The sequence below is a fragment of the Cydia splendana genome, chromosome 13 (genome assembly GCF_910591565.1).
Source record: "Cydia splendana chromosome 13, ilCydSple1.2, whole genome shotgun sequence".
Taxonomy (NCBI): Eukaryota; Metazoa; Arthropoda; class Insecta; order Lepidoptera; family Tortricidae; genus Cydia; species Cydia splendana.
In genome coordinates this window covers 12,227,166-12,250,717 of record NC_085972.1, presented here as the reverse complement: position 1 = coordinate 12,250,717, position 23,552 = coordinate 12,227,166, and the positions used below count along the sequence as shown (strand labels likewise).

Below are 23,552 nucleotides of genomic sequence, written 5' to 3'. Positions count from 1 at the left end.
AGCGTGGGGACTATAGTCCAAGCCCTCTTGCGAGTGAGAGGAGGCCTGTGCCCAGCAGTGGGACGTATATAGGCTGAATGATGATGATGATGATGATGATACATATTTCAAGTAAAACTAGGGAAGGATACCTTTTGTTGTTGATGGTAGTACTAATACAGTATATGTATTAAAGGTAGTAGTAGTCCTTAGTTTAGTTAGCTATCATTTTGTTTTCATTGGATCTCCAAAGATGGCCTGCTCATAAGTTTTGCTTGCAATTTTTTCTCTTTTTTAACTCAGCATGTTCAATGAATTCCAAAGAATGCGTACAAATATAGTAGTTACTCCCCGTTGCGACGGGACACGAAAGATGCCCATGAATCCTTTGCATTAATTAAGACATTGCAAAGACAAATTTTATTGACTTGCTTAAAGATCGTAGATTGCAATAAATTGTGAGGCACGGACCAGTTCTATTATTTTAAACTGTTTTAATAGTCGATGAGTCGCCTTACAGAGTTTCTTCTTTCTATTACCCATTGTACACAATATAACGAATGGCGAGATGGCAAACCGTAGTCAGTTAGCTATAAAATTTCTTGTTCCGCGTGAGATTGCCACAATCTGTGAGCTTTTTATAGAGCTAGTAGCATTTAAGTTAGAAGTGCGTTCACGTCGTCGCAAAAGAAGAATCACGAGCAAAAACTGGTATAGAAAACTAGATTTCCACGTCCGCGAGCGTTTAGAACGATTAGCCGCGAGCGACGCATTGTTGATACGCTATCAGCTGATCCGGCGCAGTCCGCCATGGCACCGCGCTCGGAGCGCATGCGCGCAGCCAGCGCTCCCCTAACGCCGCGAGCAGTCGTCGCCGGCGCATCTAACTTCTAACAAACATTAGATCGCGAAAGCTTCGTGCTTATGCTGACTTTGACAATGCCGCTGCGAGCGACTGAAATTTTTGAAGTTATCAGTTTGACTTTCGAAAGCATCGCAATGATCAGACTTTGACTATGCCGTCTAACGTGAGGAAGGTGGTGCGTGTGACAAAGTTTCTGCTGGCGGTGGTGACTGTATTCTTTTTTAGCTGGATGGTGTGTGTGAATGAATGGCACAGTGGAGTAGCGTGGGGCGGGCGGCGCGGGAGAGGCGCCGTGCCCACCATGAGGACTATCGTGGCGTACTCGGAGGGCAAGCAGGCGGAGATGGATCGGCCCTCACCCGTTACCTGTGACCGCCTTCCGGCGTTTCCGGAGATACCATATATTGTAAGCACTACTTTAATATTTCGATCAGCATAACTATAACAATAGATTCCATAATTGAATAGGCACAAAGTTAGTGCAGATTTCAGAGACATTTTTTAGAACTAGTGCCTGCGCCAATTCTTTATATCAGACTCGGCGCACTCCAGGTTTATTTAGGACGCAAGTGTGAAGGCGCTAAGATGAATGTGGGTGGGTATACATATGTATATTGCCTCAAACCTAAAGTAAAAGTGCAGCAATATTAGAGTAGCGAAGTTCTATTATTTACATTTATGATACATATATATATATATACCTATTTCTTAGTTCTTTATGTTTGTTATAAGTACAAGCTTTTGGTCGCCCTGCTTATTCTTCATTCGAACGAACAAAATATGTTTAGATGCCTTATGGCCATCCTCATATCCACCTTAGGCTAAGTAATCTAACTTATTAAGCCAAACCCCTCTCGAGCTTTTGATCGCCATTGACTAGGTATATAATAAATAACAATGTATTTATACATAAATTACGCTTCCTAAAGCATTCCTATTAGGTTTACTATTACAAGTTGTAGGTATAAAACAGTCGTAGCAGTTAAGAGATTTCCAAGATAAACGATTTTTTAACGACTGGTTAAAAGCAAACATTACTAGGTTAAACTTCCAAGCGTAAACCGGTAGCTCTATAAAATTCTCATAAAATATTTTATCTCTAAATTATATATATTTTTATTTCAAAATTAACAGCTTTTTCTCTTTTTTATACATCGATAACGTTATTGTCCTATCCTTTTACAAAATTAACAGCGTATTATTATGTATTAAAATATCATATATTTAAGTTATAACTAGTCGACTCCTACCATTGAAACAACTAGATTTTTAGCACTTTAATTTCAAAACTAACATTTTTCAATGGAAACTTTGATTCAAATGCCGGTTTAACCGTAAACGTAAAAAGAGACTCATCCCGGTTGCCAATACGAGTATTCTGGAAACTAGCCTTAAAACTATCGAAACTCAAGTGTTAAGACGAAACTACGTTATATTTAAATTAAACTTGTTTAAGTAAGTACATATATCGTTTTGCCACTGTAGTTATTACTGTTTTATAGTCCCTTTTACACTAAATGGGTGTTATTAGGCTGGTAATTCTAACACTGGAGGTGTTCAAAGTGCATCGACTTTATCTTATTAAATGTTATTGATGGTCATTCACGTAGAGCCGCCATACTCCATACTCGGGAAAACAAGTTCTATCGAGAAAATTGTGCTTAGGAATCATACAACCTGTTTAGATCTAGAACTGGTAGAAAAGATTACACTTGAGGTTTTCCCACACAATATGTAAATTCAACATTAATGTGCAAAACTGATGAGAAAACTTAACCTTGTCAAGACAAAATATTACGCATTGTTGGTTTAACAGTTACATAGTAGATTCCCACTCGGGATTTAGAACAATAATGAGTCATTTGGAAAAATAACGTTTGTGTTTAAACCCCTGACCTTTACCTGCAATAATATATGATACAACATAGCGTCCAAAAATGTCTGGAACGCGATACAGATACAATTTTTTGCACTTACTTATAACATAACCTATGTTTGGTTGATCGATGACAGTTCACATAAATAGGTTGAAGATTACCTACTAGAATTGACAAATGATCAATCAGTAAATAAATAAATACCTACTTAATGCTTTAAACGTAGGTCTAAAAGATACTATTTACAGACGACTAAAACTTTAAAAAATAGCCCGTTTAAATAAAATCCGACGTTCCCTGACATTGGCACAAGTTTATTAAGACTAAAGTATAACAAATTGGCAGAGATAAGAATCGGTTGGTAAGGCACAGGCGGTCGTTCCGTCCGCCGCGTGGTGTCTTGCTTCCATTCATTTTTAGGGTTCTGTTGTTTAAAAGCGAATTATGAAATTAACTGGAAACAATCATTTGGAAAAGAAAATTTAAGCATTATATTAAAGTAGTATCAACGATATATTTCGCACGCTTTCCAGTCCAAACGCCGTGGAATGTACGAGGAGTCGATTAATCTTCATTTGTACTCAATAATAGGTCTGTAATGAAGTAGCTGTTAGATTACGACTTGATAGGAAACACTACAATTTAAATTCAAGATTTGTATATACATAATATATTTCCGCATCGTGCTTTTGTTGCAGCACAAAATACCCCAGAAATAGAACGTCCGCGATTTCCCATTTCGCGCTTAGCCGGTTTTTGTAATACGATAATCTTTGTGATGCTGGTCACGAACACAGAATAAATCGAAATCAATATCTTCTGAGATATTGATTTGTAATAGAATATAGCCACCGGGTTATCGTGTTTGCGATTGCGGGCACTCTTCGGCTGTCCCACATCATTTAGAGTCGTGAAACGTACGGTATTTCGGCCGGATTTCTTGCTAAAAATCAGAACATTTTCAGAAAGCATTTTCAGTTCAATATAACATGCAACAAGGATAGAAATTAAATTAGTTTGTTATATATGTTTTTAAGTAGGTGTTGGTCAGTTTCTCTAGTAATATATGTCATCTATTTTCAGTTTATAAATCATATCGCACACATTTTGATCTTTGCAATGACAATGCACAATGTAACTTTAATAAATATTCTTCGGGTTCTGACGATTAATTTAATAAATTATGCGTCATTGTGGCCAATTTAAATAAATATTTTTAGTACGAAAGTTGAACGACACACTAAAAATAGTATCTTACTCGTAGATATATAATTAACTACATTCGTTACAGAATCATATAAACTATTTTTTATTATGTTAATTCATTTATTTACGAGTTTATAAAGTACTGGTTTACTAAATAAAACTGGATCCAATTCAAAACGCTTATTATTATAATAGTGTTTTATAAAAAATATTCACTCCACACAGTCATTCTGTCTAATAAAATGATGTTTAGACCAAGATTTATTGCCGCTTCGCAAAAACTGATCTGATAGCTTATAATTTAGGTAAATTTGTTTTAAAATTGGATCCAGTGTTGAATCCGTTTCAAGGTTGTTGGGGTCAAAGTTACTGAATTTTGTATAATTTGCTTTGGTAATCTATCTTAAATTGATTATTCTTTTTATGTTCTTTAGACAACTTTCATTTCTTTTTATTTCGAATTTACGGAGATAACGAATTGATAATATCCATTCCTTATTCAACGTCGAGTAAAGTTAAAAGCATTTAAATGTTTTCGAAAATAGACATTCCAAGTTATGTTAATTAATTAAGCAAACGTAATGTTTGCAAAACAATTGACATTGCAATTCTAATTGGAGACTGGAAGTGTTTTCTTATTCTGCAATGCTTTAAAATATTGATAGATACAAAAGCATATGTACATCATACATACATATAGTCACGCCTAGATCCAGGAGGGGTAGGCAGAGACCACGGATTTCCACTTGCTATGATCCTGACATACCTCGTTCGCTTCCTTCACTTTCATAACATTCCTCATGCATATTAGGTATATGTCATTGTGTTTAAGCGAATAGGTTTCTAAGTGTACCCTTTAATTAAATTACAAGTGGAGGCAATTTTGATTTTCCTACTTTAATGGCGCTTGCAGTTTAACGACACACGTGACATTATGGTAACTTTTGTGGAAATTTTGATACACGTGATGGAATTTAGATATTTAAATTATTCGAAATGCATCAAGTCTTTCAAAATTAAAATGCTCGTGTAATTCCCAATATGACGATTGACGTTTAGCGATATAACAAATAGCTACGTAACATTATGGTCACTTTTGTGGAAATTTTGATACACGTGATGAAATTTTGATATTTAAATTATTCGAAACGCATCATGTCTTTCAAAATTAAAGTGGACGTGTAAGTCCCAATATGACGACTGACGTTTAGCGAGCAGAGAGAAGGACGATAGATTGTTATGTCAAATTCTGATAACGTAATATTTTCAAAAGATACAGGTAACTTTATTGGAAATAAAAGCTATATACATATCTCAATAAATGAAACATAACGTAGTCAGGGCATTATTCTCCCACGTGCGTTTGTTGAATCAATACTTTATACCTACAATTAAAAATATTATATCAACGTGTTCACCAGCCCAAAGACTTTCATATTTGTAATGGCTTGGTATGGTATTAAATTTTCGTTTCTGAATGTATCCCTTGGACCTAGTACGAAGCACGTATCGCGCCTCGGAGTGTTATTGGCGTTATTGCATTTCATTGCTGTTATTACCGTTTTACAAGTTTCCTTCGCAAATTATTACATGAAAAAGAGCAGTATGGCCAGTAAATTACGATGAAATTACTTTATTTCTACTAGGATAGGTGCTTTAAAACAAGACTTTCACGAAAGTAATTCCTTTTTGCGATGTTTGCAGCTTAAGCATTTAAATCTCAAGCGTTGAATAGTAAGTTCTCCCTAACATATGCTTTAGTATAAAATTGAATTAGAAAATTGTTTTACATGATTAACTACAAATAACCCTTGTTTTTATTTATATTTTTATAGAAACTGGAACTCCACATGCAAATGAACTTTCTATATTCAGAGTGCAAGGTTCGATTGGATTCCGGCACGTGCATGCGCCAACGCAATTGCATCTACGACATCTACGTGTGGGACTAGAAACTGCCGCGTTCTGAGAAATTTAGCAGCGAGTGCTTGAGTCTGAAAAAATAATTCTAAGAATTAACTTATTCCTACCCCTTACAAAAAATATGAAGACTTAATGCATTTTTTTCTACGGCTAAGCAGATATTCCGGCTTAGGTACGTACTCGTACTTTTTTCAATGTCATTGTTTAGGTTTAGGTTATTGCAATGCACTCATGGATTGCGTGAAAGTAAATGGGCGATCTATTGTAAATTATAATTTATTGAAACCAATATTAAATTAAAATCTCAATACGATATTTTAACCTCGATTTTAATGATTTTGGCACGATCTAATTTCATTTTTATAGACTTCATTCGGACCTAACTCTTAAATTAAAATCTGTGTACAGTCGCCTGCGTTCGCGGTGTTCCACTTTTGAACCTTAATATACTGGAATAGAGTCTAAAAGTGGAACACCGCGAACGCAGGCGACTGTACCTAATGTACCTATCAAACGAAATAACTGAAGGCAAAACTATAAAGTTCTGCCAATTAAAGACGCCAGTAAATGTGTCAGTGTGTTAGCTAACTGTAGACGCAAGTATTCAGATGGTGTTGTCATTTTGATGGCTGTTTTATGCGCCACGGGAAGTGTGGGGTCGCGCGCGTGACTTGAACTGTTTTGAACGTAAAATGACGTGGTTTGGAACTTAAATGATGTGATGTTGAAACTAAATGCTCATGTATACAGTGTATGAACTGTTAGAAATTATTCTAAAAGATATCCTGATAACAAAACTTTCTTAGTCCTAATAGTCTTTAAACTGCTTTTGCAACCCTAACCCTATAAATATAAATGTCATACAAATGATATTTAAGTGGGAACTTCATTCATACAGGATGATTCATGAGACGTGAGCAGGACTAACACTGCGCATTTCCTAAATTATAAGCAACTGTTTCGTATCAGTATTAGTGAGGTTAACGTTAATTTTCTAGTCATGTTGAAAAAAAAAGTTATTAATTTATTTACGACATGCATGGTTACCCTAAAATTAGAATACTAAACTACCGATATTCTGTGTCAAATTGAATGTCATCACTGTCTGGTTACTTTTGAAAACTCGTATCTCACTCAAGTTTGACAGTTTATTTTCTTCGTAATCAAAATGCTGTCATTACGGTTAAAGAGGTTTTATGTTTATTAATTAGGTCTTGTAGGGTGACCATGATTGTAAAGAATTAAATTTGACCTCACCAAAAATTAAAAAAATAGGAAAAAGTGTGGTTGTTTCACCTAAATACGACGGTGATCGATCAATTACCAGTAACTGAGTGTGCAGGATTAGTCCTGCTCACGTCTCATGAATCAGCCTGTATATGTAAGTACTGTCTTTATCGCATACCTATGCATTTGTCTCATTGTTGATTTATTTCCGCTGTCATCTAACTTGTCATTCGTGCTTTTGCTTTAAGATCAGTTATTAGTCTAATATTGACTCATTAAAGGCTGAATTACTTTACGTGTTAGAAAAGGAAAAAAATAGGTAATTTAAGGTCATTTTAGGTAATTGGAACCGTAATCAATATATTACTTTTTCATACAAAAAGCGGTACCTAGGTACCATGTTGCACCGCTAGCCGTAATGGGTCAAGCCTTAAGGCAGTGATGCTTAAGTTACCTTTACCTTACCTACATGTATTTTAAGGTAGCACTTAGTGGCTTTAATCTTACTTAAGGTACTTACAGACTGTTCTTATCTTGTAAAAAAAAATATTTTTATATAACTAACTTAACTTATTGGCTTAGTCACCGAAGTCTGTAAATAAACAAGTAGGTACAAGCATATGATGTCATAATAAACCATAATTACTGCAAATCGCTGCAAAGGATATTAACTGTATCTTGTATATTTACGAGTATGGGAACGTCTAGTAAAGCTACAAATTGTAACTTATGTCTAGGAAACAAAACTCAAAATCGTATAACAATTATCGCATATGCCCATACCTTCCCAAGCCTGAGTTTCCGCTAATAAGGCCACACATCCCTGCGATTGCTATCATTTCCGTTCGGCTTTCCTCTTCTAAGTTGTGGTACTAACAGCAACATAGTTCACTGACCATTTGTAGAGCGTATCTCGCTGCATTAAGGTTTACAAACGATCAGTTGACTGGATCAACGGTGGTACGCTGGCTGCATAATTAATCTCCTATATAAGTGCTATAAAACAGCATATGTGTCGTTGCAATCCTAATGTATCCGTGATCTTTTTCGATAGTCCTCGTGTGACAGTAATGGATTTAGTTTAGATGCCCTGAGGTTATTTAAATTGGATTTTTAATTATGAATATTGAATAAAAAAGGCATGCAAATGGTTTTTGTGTATGAAAAGTTTTAAACGTCAGCATTTATATTAACACATTTAACTACTTAATTCGCGGAAAAGATTCATAATGAATACAGACGTAGTTGCAAGTCAGATAAGTATTTATTTTATATAAACTTAAGCAGTGATTGAGTCCCATTCAAGTTACAACTGAGTCTAAAAGCCAAACATTGGACAAACGCTACATTTTATACCTAGTAGGTATTCATATAGACTCACAACACTACACACACATAGACACATATGTTGTAACCATTTCAATTATTGTGATTTAATTGGAATGCTCCTGATAATCTTTATGGCTACACTACAAAGCACCTTCGTCTATTGAAAGGATACATTTATACATCTCATAAAAGTCATAAAGTACCTACCGAACAGTTTAATTTATTGAAATAAGTTTTCATTTGCGATTATTTTCTCAATGCATATCTATGTATTACACAAAAGCTAAAAACCCCTGAGAATCAGAAAGCGGGTATTATAATTACGTTATCAAAAGATTTCCAAACCAACCAAACCCAGGCAGAGCAAAACTGAACCGTAGGTTTAAAAATACCGGCTTTGTCCTTTATACGTCCAACATAACATATGTATTAGCGCCGTACGTGGGCAATTTCGAGTCGAATTCGGCGGAGGGCAATCATACCCGATTGTATGCAATGATTGTAGGTTTGTATTGGTACGTGATCTTCACAGCCTCTATTTAAAAAAAAGTTTATGCCACTATTAACACCACACTACACCACTTTTGGATTGTTAGTTCACACTAACCACGATAGTATAAGATATTAAAGGTTTGTAATCTTTATTTTTATTTAGCTTGTAACATTAATTTCTGTGTTATCTATCGTTAGGTATAGGATCACATAACTAAGTGCAGATTGTTTTCATATTTCAGTAGGTAAGTATATCAGAACCAGTACAATAAAAAACCGGGCAAGTGCGAGTCGGACTCGCGCACGAAGGGTTCCGTACCATAATGCAAAAAAAAAAAACAAAAAAAAAAGCAAAAAAAACGGTCACCCATCCAAGTACTGACCACTCCCGACGTTGCTTAACTTTGGTCAAAAATCACGTTTGTTGTATGGGAGCCCCATTTAAATCTTTATTTTATTCTGTTTTTAGTATTTGTTGTTATAGCGGCAACAGAAATACATCATCTGTGAAAATTTCAACTGTCTAGCTATCACGGTTCGTGAGATACAGCCTGGTGACAGACGGACGGACGGACGGACGGACAGCGAAGTCTTAGTAATAGGGTCCCGTTTTACCCTTTGGGTACGGAACCCTAAAAACCATAACCATAAAAGTATGTAGGGATGTATGGAATTAGCACGTCATCACCGTCAGTCGTCATCCCTTGAAAATGGATGAAATAGACATCGTAACATTTGTATGAAAGTTCATAATCATGAACTTTATGCGATCGAAAACATTTCGTTGAAAAAAAGGATATATGTAAAAAACTTGGTTAACTTATAATCTTTAAAGTATCAAACCACATAATAAAGGAGCGAAATGAAAGCGGTAAGAATTTCTATAAACAAAAGCTAAGAAAATAAATCCAATTGAATGCTGTGGAATTGATTACCTCTGCCGACGATACAATCTGTTTGTGTAACGAACTATACTCAGCTTAGATCCTTTGCAAGGCTTAAATGATCTATGAGCGTTTCTTTCTCGATGGCTGATATGCCTTCTTGGTTTAGAATAATAGCTTTGCTTAGCCTAAGCATTTGGTATCTATAGGTAGACTCTGGACTCCCACTCAGACTACACCCACCTTCTAATCCTTAATTGATTTAAAGCATTGGTTCAGGATTGCTATGTTGACCATAAGCTATTAGATTTCTCTTGTATTTAATTTGGTTGCTTTAATATATACTTACTGAGTACCAATTATCGTTTGGGTTCTATGTTAGATACTCGCGACAAAACATCTTATCGAGTTTTAAGTATAATTTTATCGATATGAACAAACCACAAGTGTTAATTAAACTACTACCTACTATTTAACTTAATAACTATATTAACATTTGTTCTTGCATGCTAAAGCACTTAAGTTCTTGCATAGTAAAGTACATAAATAAAAGTATTTAAGTAAAAAGGTAATAAAACAAACATATAGCCAAGCGATTTTTATAGTAGCATTAGGGCACTTGTTATTAGGTACCTAAATTATTCCAAGTCGGCTCTATTCTGAGTAATGTATATACCTATCATTAGTATTTATGCGGCACTTAAAACATTAAAGGAGATTTACTAGTATTAGAAACTGCACAGATGGTTATTAATGGTATAGGAAGAGCCAAAGGTTGTAAAGCTCTGATTTAAAGCGTTCGAGCGAAGCATGCAGCATGCCGGTATCTCGCGTGCAATTTGCATAAGGCTGCTTATTCACATTGGTTACTTGCATACGCGCGAATGCAGTTCTTGGGTAAACCAGTTTGACATGACCTCGAGACCCGAGGCGAGATAGGGGGAAGCTGAATCGAACTTTACAAATTTCTGTCATTTTGAGATCACTAATAAGTACCTATGGTATGAGCGAGATGCACTGCGAGTGATGTCAAAATGAAAGGGCAACTTCAATGGATTTCAAACGACCGTTTCGGTCTACAATGGAGGGCGCTGCCCTAGAAGCCCCTAGAATAAACCTTTGTAATCGCAATTGGCACACTCTCAAATCATGTTCCATTCAGTTTTTAAAAATACATACTTCAAAAATATGATATAAGCTACCTACGCCACAGAAGGCCCGCTTCTTAAGCTTGAGAGTTTCATACTTTTATATGAATGAGTTCAAATTTTGCGTCCATATTCGCTACTAGGTCGCTAGAAAAAACTGCCAGTTCATATTAAACATAAGAAAAAAAAAAGATGGACCGCCTTTGGCTCAGATAGGTATATACTTTACTCAGTAATCAATTCGCCTGCGCTCGGCAAGCGAATGGAATAAAATCCAAGTCAATTCGAAGCGCGTTCGTTACATTCCCACGGAGAACTTAGCGCGCCCTACGCGGAAACTTTTAGACACGCGCAGCAGCTTTCATGCCAGATGAAAAATAAATACTTACCAACTGTTATCGTATATTTCCATGCATGTAGTGCAATATTTAGCACATTTCTATAACAATTTTCATAATTATTTAATAAATCGTAGTTGTAGATGACCTACCACAAGTCAAAAGGACATTCAGATATAATTGTATCATTTTTCACTTTAACTAATTAAAAATAGTACTCGTACTGTAGGTATTATACTCGTGAATTAGTGAATAAATCTCGCGATAGGACCGCAGGTTTAATTGGAAAAGTACTTACTATAAAACGTGCTTGTGACAAGAGACTAATCAAATTCCTATCTTTATAACAGCTTGACTGTCGAATCTTACACATATAAAACTATTCTTACATCAATTTATTGTAATCGTTCAAAGATAACGAACCTAGATCGTGTTTTGCGAAAACATAATGCAGAAGCAATTTACGTCGTGTGAACAAATTGTATCGTCAATTATAATCCAAGTAAAAAATCTTAATGTACGAGGCAAAACCAAAATAAAACAAGCACCGGCCCGATACGCCGAAAACTGCGCGATGTCACGCAATTAACGTTTCCTCACACAGATTTATCCAACCATTTTATACTGGCCTTCAATGCATGCAATTTTAATTGATACGTGGTAGATTTTTTTATAAAATCATTCTTTCCAAAGGATCTTGACATCTGGAACCGGGAGACAGTAAATACCGTAAAAATTTGCCAATTATGTTTTATCAAATTGCCGTCGGTGCCAATTATTGCAAATGACAATTGGCACTCAGAATGTATAAATTAAAACTTTTTGCGAAACCTCTCTCTCTCGGTGAAGGAAAAATTGTAGGAACATTATTTTGTTTCAGTCAAATTTTATTTACACTATATAGGTACATAGAGATGGGTAGGGGTGAGTAAATACTGAGTATTTACTCGGTATTTACTCAAAGCACCCGATAAATACCCGTATTTACTCATTTAGGTGGGTAAAAACGATTGCTTATAAAATATTCAAAAAGTGAGATTTAAGAACAAAATTGTCTTTTATTGAAGAGTGCTAACGTGTATTAACAATATCTATAAAATAAAAAGCATATAGGACGCTTAATTTAGGAAAAAAAGGTAATTATTAGTGAGAGGCAAATTGTGATAATGCTATTAGTTAACAATTTTGTTTTAAATAATAAGGTATAATAATAAGGTAAATACTTAAAAATATGGTACTTAAATTCTATCGATGTTCTAGATAACTGCATGTCGCGCAAAAGTCCGTGTTTACGCGGCACTTACGACCTTTTATTAAGGGTTTTTTAAAGAAATCTCAAAAATGGCTCAATTGATGATGTTCAAAATATTGTTTTTTGTACTCTATTATACGGTTAATCTCCCGATATGTTTACATATTTTTTCTGAACTTTGGTTCTACAGTTATAGAGAGATAAACATTATTTTGGCCTTTCGAAACGGTTTTTTTCCAAAAATATTCAATTTATCCAAAAATGTTCATAGAAACATTCCAGTTATTTTTAAAGACCCATTTAATGATGTGCAACACGTTGGTGCTTTCTGAATTTTATTTTTGTGACAATTAGTTACATGTATGGAGTGCCCCTCTTAAAAATACATTTCTTACAATTTTGAGTACTTAATCCAGTAGCGGCATACAAAATACACCTATATTTCAAATTTATATGCCCCTTTCAGCACTGTAAATAGTTTATAGGTACCCACCAATTTGGGTATAAACGAGTAAATACGGGTATATTGAGTAAATACTGAGTATTTACTCGGTATTTACCCGTGAGTATTTACTCACTACCCATCTCTATAGGTACATAATACATTGCATAGGTACTATTAGGTAGGTAGGCTAATAGGTACTTACTTGTAGCTACAGCTCTAGGTACCTATTGTATTGTCTTGTACAAATTTTATATACGATTTCAATTTCCAAACTTAAAATGATCAATTACAATTGTACGTTATTCAGCATTGCAATACAGCGAGGAAATGCCGCCAGCATCCTTGGTACAATGCCTCAAGGGCCTATTTTAGATTTAAGGTAGTTATTAATTTCTTTTAGATATACCACTGTATATATCTTTGTTTGTAAATAAATAATTTTAACCCAAAATAAAAGATAAAAATAGCAATTATTTGATTCTTCATTTTAATTTCAGAACCGAACTTGGAGCCACAGCACATCGCAAGAAAACACGTGGCAGAGAGTGGAGGGCACCGGAGTGTCGCTGTACGCGGCGTTCTACGACCAGCGGGCGGCGCAGCCCTTCGTGCGCATACTGGCGTCCTTTCGAGGTATTTTAAATAAATAAATATTTGTAACCAAATTCACTTCGTAACTTGTATCAACAGAACTTGGCAAGTACTTCACTACGACACTATCTAACAATTGGCGAAATACCTATTAGCGTGGTCCATATTTAGGGATTATCCTCTTATATATAAAATGTATCTTTTTAGGGTTCCGTACCTCAAAAGGAAAAAACGGAACCCTTATAGGATCAATCGTGTTTCTGTCTATCCGTCTGTCACAGCCTATTTTCTGCGAAACTACTGGACCAATTACGTTGAAATCTGGTACACATATGTAAGTTTGTGACCCAAAGACGGACATGTAATGTAAACAAATGAATTTTATGAAAAAAAAAAATGAAAAATGAAAATATTTATTTCAGACACCAAGTATCCATATTTTTGTCTACAAAACGAAGTATTAGTAGTATTAGTAGGTAACAAAGAAATATAAAAACTATACAGATAAACTCTAATGTTAGTGTTAGTAAAACATATAATGCTCATTGGACCGAACATGCATTGTCATCCAGTGAGTTATAAGAGGGCTGTCGACCCTTTCCGCAATCACCTTCAGGAGTGTGTTGGTGCTGCCCCGCACGCGTTGCCACAGGGACGCCACCCTTTTGCGCAGCACTGCGTGGAAGCCGTCTGTGCTCCACTCGGCGAACATCCCCGACGCGCTGCATCGCCAGGGCAGCCCCAACAAACCCCTGAAGGCGTTGTTGTACTGGACACGCAGAGCATTTTAAACATGGGGCCACTTTACAAAATAAAGTTTGTCAAACTATATCGTGCTATATATCAAATGAAAGAGCTCATTGTAAGAATCTCAAAAATATATTTTTTTTAATTTTAGAATAATCAGTTTAGAAGTAATTCAAGAAAATAGGCAAAAAAATGACCACCCCCCCCCCGTTTATCTCCGAAACTACTGTGTCTAAAATTTTGAAAAAAAAATACATAAAATAGTTCTTTACCTATAGATGACAGGAAAATCTATTAGAAATGTGCAGTCAAGCGTGAGTCGGACTTAATTACTTAGTTTTTGATCAGACCCCTACGGATAAGACATTAAATCACGTTTCACTTAAAAAATACATTGTTAAAAATTGTGTAATGTACGGAACCCTTGGAACGCGAGTCCGACTCCCACTTGGCCGGTTTTTTTTAATATTACATTTGTATCATATTTAAGCATTCAAGCACAAGTATTTTTATGAAACAAAGTGACAAAAATTTAAACACCTCTTTCAAACTAGAGATGACCATTAAACATCCATGTTGCTTTTGTTGGAACAGGTTATGTAAAAATTAAAATTTAACAATGTATAACCAGTTAATAAAGCATTTAAATAAGACCATAAAAATGTTAGCTTGATACGAATATTCTATTACAATAATTAAGTGGGTAGGCAACATGATTATATTTTTTGCATAGAGGCTCGTTATCATGCCAAGGTGCCGTAGTTGACAGGCGTTGTCGCAGTAAAAGTATCGTCAGTTGACTAACGTAACGATCACTGGCATACAAATTAAAAGCAACCTTTATCAACTCGTGTATGTATTTTTATTAGGGTGGTTCGATTTTCATACAAAATTCAATCGGCTTTTATTAAGTCACTACACACTATTACTATATCAATTGTTGCGCATTTATCTACTTTCGAATATTGGTTTGCGCTAAATTAATAGAACAACTTTATTTCATACAAAAATCATGCATACATCATCGTTATTTTTTTTATCTATGTTACGTATGTGTGTCACAAATGTCGCTTAGTTACTACGTAAAGTTACGGCATCCAAGGACACTAGAGCTAAAGGAAGAGAAAAGAAGAAGCCCACGGTCACAAGTTAAATAGAAATATACAGATAATAATACTTTAACTGTAGAGCAATTATCGCTACACATGTCCCATACTTGTCCAGGGAAACTTAATTGAAACGAATGCCTATTTAACCATGAATAGCATGAATAATGCAAAACTTAGACCCCAGGACACTGGCCGTTTTCCACTATTGTTCTACCATTTTTAACGACCGAACGCGTATAAGAATAAAGACCACGTAATTACGTAATCACCTGCCAGCGTCTTGTCGCGAAGGTGCTGCTTGTGCCAATTTCATACAACTTGTTCTGACATAATTTTCTTGCTGTATTAGTTTTCTGTATACTTGCCAGTAGGTACGCCGCGAATTGATAATAGTGACATTGGTGACATTGGCCCTCCGTAACATGTCACGTAACAGACTAAAAAATACGTGTTAAACAGTAAACTTAGTTTAAAACAGAATCTTTAGATTTTATATTAGATTGCTATGCCAACAAACCGGTAAACAAACAAGACAAAAAATAGGATACATTCCCTACACGTAAAGTTTAGATAGTTTTTAAGCTTACTAGTAAGGATATCTTCAGTTTACTTTTAGATATACCTACCTAAATATGTGATTCATAAAAGCTGTTATATCGTACAAAAGGTCTCAAAGTCAACTAAATAAAAAATATAAGGTTTTAATTGCATTCATAATGTAAACACTGCCTTTAAACACAGCTAAAAGTCAGGAAAGAAAATAATTAAAAGTAAATTCAGCAATTATTAGTGTCCGACCGAAGGTTCGGTTTCGGTTTCGGCCAGTTTCGGCCAAAAAATCATGTTTCGGCTGTAGTTTCGGTTTCGGCCAAAAAACGGCCGAACCTTTCGGCCGGGCCGAAACTTACGAAATGGTACTTCCGACAAAGACCAAAAGTTGGGGAATAAGTAGGACAACAATATTAATACATATCTACATATGATACTGATTCATGTAGGTACAGAAATTAATTGGTTTATTATAAAACACAATTCCACTAATGAGAGCGCCACTGGACGGTTGACGCAGTCTTAAGAGGCTGTCAATACCTATAACGCGCACACTGTTTAATTGTATCGGAGTGAATGAGATAGCACTGTCGCACGTAGCCGTTGGCCGAGTATCAGCTCGGCCCGAGTCGAACGATGTCTTTTTCGCTCTTATTCAGTAATTTTTTTGTCTACCTCTAATGGCAAATTTTAAGTGAGGCTAAAGGCTACGCTCAACTAGGGCCGCAAAGTTGATTTTCTCAATATTTAATATTTTGCGAAGCTGAACAGCTGACTATTGATTAAAACGAAGAAAAAACCCTTAAAAGTGTCCCCAGTACAGTTTTTCATACGAATGCTCGACCTTAGCCTCATTTTTTACCTCAATTTACCATTGGTTTGTATTCCACATGTCCTCTACTTCAGCTTAGCCTTTGGCCTCGCTGCGCCATGCTCGGTCTGCGGTCTCGCTTTTTAATACAATGAACATTGGTTGGAGTCTGTGCTTAACTACTTATCCTGAAGCCTGAAGCACGGCTTTGACTTCACATGAAAGTTCGCCTCACTGGGGCACTTCGGACTTTTAGGCCCAGGTGTAGATCGGTACCCGGCCTTGCGATATTCTTAACAAAAAATTTCCCGCTCGCTGCGCTCGCGTTTTTGGTTGGTTTTTTGGTTGACCCTGTATCTACATGTTAGCTTGACTGGTGAATGAATAGAGTTAGACCAAGAAAATTCTGCAATGATTTTGATAGCATATACGTACTGCAGTGCTACTAGTGCAAATGTTATTTATACGTCATAATTTCATAGAAGTTTTGACGTTTAAAGTAACACTTGCACTGCATGTGTTATCAAAATCGTTGCAGAATTATCTTGGTCTAACTCTTAAGTAACATCAATTTCAAGGACATTGGATGTTGACAGCCCCATAATATGTATGTAAAAGCGGTTTTATGACATTTTTTCAACGATTTTAACAAGTCTACAAAAGTTTCGGTTTCGGTTTCGGTTTCGGTTTCGGCCGAAACTAGAGCCAAAGCCGAACATTCGGTTTAGGTTTCGGTTTCGGCAAAAAAACATGTTTCGGTCGGACACTAGCAATTATACGCACGCGCCGCCCGAGGTTCTCCACAATTACTTCCCAAGAGCTGGCATATTGCAAATGCATATTTACTTAAAATAGGCCTCCAGAGGAAATCCACGGCCTTATTCTCAAATGAGCGTTTTACAAATCAAAATTAATGGTATTAGTTCTTATTCTTACGCACTCTCGCGTTAAACTAGATAATAAATTAAATAAATATAAGAATTGGTTTGTGGCCCTGAATACAGTTCTGTCTAAACAAAAATTTGGTCCTATAATAATGTCTCTAGATTTCATGTAGAAACGCATAAAATATAGACATACCTAATTTTAGTGTACTTACAAAATTAAAACAGGGAAACATGAGTAAGTATGAAAAGTTATATGTACGAGTACATCTAAAAAGAAGCAAATAGAATCGTGACGCTTGAAGAAACAACAGATAAAAAGTTTGCATTTTTGTACGTGATTAAAATGCAACATTGTTTCAAAAAAGTTTAATTCGTTACAAACCATTATGTTGTAAGTATATAAAAATTTATGGTCGAAAATTTCACCCCAAGCTAACCTGCAGCAGGATAAAATAAAGCGTGTAAACAAGCACTATCGAGATAAAGTCTTAAATAATGTGTTCCTTGAACATGTGCACAATCTACACTAATAAAGACATCGGCAAAATCTCGACGGTTGATAACACGACGCCATAATTATTTCTGCCGAGATACTACGGTCACAGGAGCTTACTATTGGCTTTTTTTACTGAAACCGAGAGAATAAAAGTAAAACCTACGTTCAGTTAAATCTTAACTGCTTTTTTGCAGATTTTATATAATAAAAAGGTTAGCATGCACAGATTTTAACTTAAAATCAAATAGGATTTAAAATTACTAAGTGCTAAAGTTTAGTCGCAACAAAAAAACGTGTACCTAACTACACAATATCTCATAATAATATACACTACAGTAATGTTACTATTTCTGCGTATGGCAGTTCCAACAGCTATAAACATCGCAGAGGCTAAATAAAACCTTGCAAAAATGTTTAGTACCCCCCTAATTTGTTTTTATAACTTAATAACCACTAAGCTCGATGTTAATGTAAACACTACTTAAAAACTAGTTCTGCCCTCGTTACGTTCGTGTCTGCAACGCACTCAATGACTGCCGATCTCATTAAAATCTGTTGCCGCTAAGTGCACATTTAAATCTCAATAAACGTCCTTTAATTTTATCGACGCTCTTAAAAAGGTCAGGAAATCTGCTACAATTTAAATAGTGCTCGAAACAGGGCAATAGTATTTGCGTAAGTTGCATTTCTTGAGGCGACATACCCTTGCCAAACCAAAAGAAAACAGCATCAAAGATGAGATGAGTGTAAATTTAAATTACAGACAATTGTGCCAAGATTGGTTTCGAAATGCTAAAGCTATTGACTTGATACTTTATTCTTCTGAAGGTAATATAGTTTACTGTTTGTTCAAGTGAGTAAAATGCATCTGTATAGGGAACAAAGTGTCGGGTAAAAGTGCGAATACACGACACAGCACGCGGCGAACGCGATAAGCGCGCGGTCATTTGTCAGCGCGGACGGCGGACGGCGTGTACATTCCTTCCCGAGATAACCGCCACTCGTTTATTGAAAGACAGTCTCTCCCTTTCTGATGACCATTTTTAGCAGATCAGAACTATTAATAAAGTTTCAATTTCATTAACCGTCCGGATATCTATTAATATTACTTGTACCTATCATGTGTTCAGCCGATGATGTTATAAATTCTTCATTGGCAACCATGTTGTGAATGATTGTAGAACATGCCACTTCATTACTTTTTTTTATTTTAACATACTGATTATACAAAAGTATTTACACTCTGTTCTACGTTCCACTTGTAGTATCACCATAATTACTTCTGCTGAAGTCACACTTCACAAACCGTTCATAATCTGTGTAATCAGCAACTAGCTAGTTAACTAAATCACTTCAACTGCTACTGGAATTTTCACTCCACCGCACGCACGCACTCGTTATGTTTAGTTTTAGAGATAACATCCCAGTTGTAAGTTATGATCCTTAACTAGCATCTAAAAGCGCCATGTAGGTGTTCATTGAGTGGGTATATGTACCTATGTGTAAAGTAGTCCATCACACAAAAAATATATCACGGTGGCTATCGTGAACCGTAAGGACGCAGCTAACCTGGATTTAATAAGGACTAATAATTCTTGTATCCGAGCTTTTGAACGTCGACCGTAAATTTCTAAGCGCCACTTGCACCATCCCACTAACCCGGGGTTAACCCAAAGTCAAATTGTACTGGTAACCATGGTAACTCCAGGTTTAACCGGTTAACCCTGGGTTAGTGGGATGGTGCAAGTAGTCTTAGGGCCACTTGTTTGAAGGGCCAGTGTTTTGAAGATAGGTTACTGTCTTTGTTCGTTTGTTACTGTTCACATGTATACAGGTTCTGAGTAAAAGAAAAAGACATTTCTATGGGTAAAATTGATTTGTAATTCTATTCGTCCCGAGTGGCAGGCATCCAGTCCTGGTCGGAAAAGGCGGCAATTGAAGCACCGTTGTAATGACAGTTCCTTGAAAGCACCGCTTTGCCTTTTGCCTTAGGAAATGACTCGGCTCGACTAAATCACTATTATATCAGTAAGAGCTTTCTCAATAGGAAATAAATAATAGCATACATCTACTGCTCTGATACCGTAATGTTTCCGCTGTGAATTTATTTACGCGTAGATTGTTTTGTTTATTAAAGATAGACTTTTTCATGACGACAATTGAGATCTAGTACCTTTGTTCGCAGGTCGCAACATTTCGACAGAGGTGCCATTATTCTGCCAAACACGTTCCTTGAACTCCGAAGAATCTGTAGAAGTGGTTGCAGCCAAACCTTTGGAAATCTGGTGGCACAAATGGGATTCAGCGACATCTAACATTGAAACACCTTTACTGTTATCATGTCCTCTGACAGAAGTCCTGAATGGCCCCTCTACTGTATCCATCGTGACACAACCGTGCCATGATCCCACCAACGCATTCGCTTTGAAATCTTATTCCAGAGATTTTAAGTACAAGAGAAACTTTACAATTTGTGTTAAAGATATGAAATTTGAGAATGACGTATCACAAAATCTAGTCGAATGGATAGAAACTAACAAGATACTCGGCGTTGACATGATCGATATGTATATAGACAGCATCACTAAAGAATGTGAAAATATCCTGTTTTACTACAGAGATCTAGGATTTGTTAGATTATTCCATGTTCCTATTAAACATAAGCTAGAGAGGTCATTATGGCAGCGCAGAAGAGACCACATAATAACTTACAATGATTGCTTGTATCGAAATTTACGAGAATCTGAATACATCATCCCGTTAGATGTTGATGAAATAGTATTACCGAAAGAGGTATTTACATGGCATGAACTGCTTAGTCGACTTACTATTTATGGCTGGGACCCATCGCAATACTCAGCTATTATGATACAAAATGCATTTTTCTTTGACTTCATGCAGGGGCTTAAGAAATATAAAGCTAAGAAAATAAATTATAAAAAAAGTGAAATTTATATAAAGCGAGATGATGTGCGGATTAAAGATGCCGAATATTTAGATGAAAGAGAATTAATTGATGATGAAAATAGGATAGACGACGAAGTCATAGATATTAAGGATACCGATAAGGAATTGTATGACGAATATAAAGAAAGGTGTGGTAAAGACTTCGTGATCCCGAAATTAGTGCGCCACATAGTGAGGTCAGCAGTTATTAGTCCTAAAGGTTCATACAGCAAGAGCTTCATGTTGACGAGAAAGGTGCTGACTGCCTTCAACCATTACCCTTTGACTAGTATTGGCTCGACTGGCTTTCTCGGCTGCTGGTCCGCGCCCTTCAGTGAAGTGCAGCTCAATCATTACAAGGTAATTCCACATTGATTACCCAGGTACTTTCTTTTTAGAATAGGTTTTCCCCTGCTTGCTGCTTTTAACTACGCCAGCCGTTGATCGCGACGTTTACTTCTATAATACAAACCTGAATTACCTAATCAAAACCATCTTATCGATCGATGATACCTATAAATAGTTGAGTAAATTAACGGTTTAAAAAGTCAATGTCGGAATTTTATCGGTTTAAAGTACTACGAACTCCCATGACACGGTTGACGTCTGCCGGTAGAGCACGACTCGCTGTTATCTGCTGCACGCCTTCTAAAATACGACCTCAGAAAGCCATTTATTAAATTTGTCACGGAATCCCTTTCTCCGTCTATTCGCGTAGTTCGTTTCCCATTGTAACTGGACTAATATTACAATGCGCTTACTAAATTCACGACTCACTTATTCATGCATAAGTGAAACGTTCGAGTACATAGTTAATGATTCTTACGGATTCCGAGATTGCCAGATTGATTCACAAGGCCGACGAATGTATAAAATTTTACGAATCAAAGTGTAGGTAAATCGCAGGTTTTATTTTTTGTTTGGCCGCATTTAAATTTGGCTTATTTAAACTAATAGGCTTATTTATTGGTTCGCCAGAAGCGAGTACCTACTTGTACAACAACAGTCTGCTAAGCAATTTATCAGTAGGAAATTCAAATTAAATATAAATATATATATTAAAATGAAATCTGTTTATTTCAAAAAAATAATAGCATTACAATTTCTTAAACCCAGTTACTACTACTTACTACTTACATGTTTGGCGCGGTGACCCAAAATGAGTCTTGGCCTCCAACACAAGAGCACGCCACTTTGATCGGTCCAGAGCGGTATCCCGCCAGCTTTCACCGACGCCGAGCTCACGGAGCCTAAACCTAACCCCAACCTAGCCTACCTAACCTAAACCTAGATTGTAAACCTAGTTACAATCTTTAATATTTAAGATTTTATTTACTAGGTAGTGAATTTCAATACTACGATATTCTCACCTTCATTTTTCAATTTTTTTTCCGAACAAATAGGTTTGGAACTTACTAACCAATAGTAATTGCAGTTGGTTGTGTTGCAGGAGTCGTGCAACACGACGGTGGTGACGGACTGCGCGCGGTACATCCGCCGCGCCCGCGTCGACACCGCGGCGCTGCGGCTGCGCGCCCCGCTCACGCGCGCCCTCGCCCGAGCATTGTGTAGCGGAATAAATACTTGACCGATGTTATGCGTTTCATTCTATTATTGTGATCACCGATTAAAAATCATCGTGTATACAAGATGTACTGACAGAATTATTAAGAGTATGTACTGACAGAATTATTAAGGGTCATGGTGAAGACCGTCCATAAGGGATTTACGACCGTCTGTAATTTTACTTACTTACAGTACCTAAAAATAACATAATGATGTTATTCATTAAAAAAACAATAGTACCTAAATTACCAATAAAACGGGACATTTTATTTCAGTCATATAATATCGGCATAAATTCAAGTTTATTAATACATTTTTAAAAGAACTTTAAGTGCTAAGAACCGGGTCAGTGGACCTATAATTATAAGTAACTACATACTTAATGCTAACTTTAATAAGATATTTTTATTAATACTTTTCCATACCGCTGCCGCCTCGTATTTATTTTTAAACATAGTCCAGAGTAAAGGATGACTCACGTTAGACCGGGCCATGGCCGGGCCGGAGCATCCGGAGCTTCGTTTGCCAAGGATATGACAAACATGTCGGACGCCTCATCAGTCATATACTCCGTATTAACTTTTGGAATAAGACCATTCATTTTAGCTGTACCTACGTGTTATTCTCGTAAGATGAAATTATTTAGATGATGATGAAACCCGATGATTTGACCCATTTAAAATTAAATATCAAGAAAACAGCAAGGTCCCCGTAAACTAAAAATATGATTTACTCATGTCCATATCTCGAGCGTTATACATGTCGAATATATTTTTGAAAATAAAATACGAATCCAATCTATAATATATCCATAAAATTGTTTGACGGCACGTGCTTTGTGCCCGATGCAAATTTAAATATGTATAAGGCCGGGAGATGTCTACG

General features: G+C 36.1%; 1 protein-coding gene across 1 annotated transcript; it reads left to right on the top strand.

Moving 5' to 3' along the window:
- The first annotated feature begins 767 nt into the window (after positions 1-767).
- On the top strand, positions 768-22,694 carry LOC134796090 (uncharacterized). Its single transcript, XM_063768037.1, has 4 exons — positions 768-1,250; positions 13,463-13,598; positions 20,341-21,461; positions 22,552-22,694. Exons 1-4 carry the CDS (start codon positions 996-998, stop codon positions 22,687-22,689), a joined length of 1,650 nt encoding a protein of 549 aa, XP_063624107.1. The 5' UTR covers positions 768-995; the 3' UTR covers positions 22,690-22,694.
- Positions 22,695-23,552: the final 858 nt, after the last annotated feature.

Bases quoted from the DNA above. Each gene is read 5' to 3' on its own strand.
- LOC134796090 (XM_063768037.1), top strand. From the start codon at position 996: ATGCCGTCTAACGTGAGGAAGGTGGTGCGTGTGACAAAGTTTCTGCTG. The intron at 1,251-13,462 runs GTAAGCACTACT...TTTTAATTTCAG, and splicing joins TTCCGGAGATACCATATATT to AACCGAACTTGGAGCCACAG. The intron at 13,599-20,340 runs GTATTTTAAATA...CTTTGTTCGCAG, and splicing joins CATACTGGCGTCCTTTCGAG to GTCGCAACATTTCGACAGAG.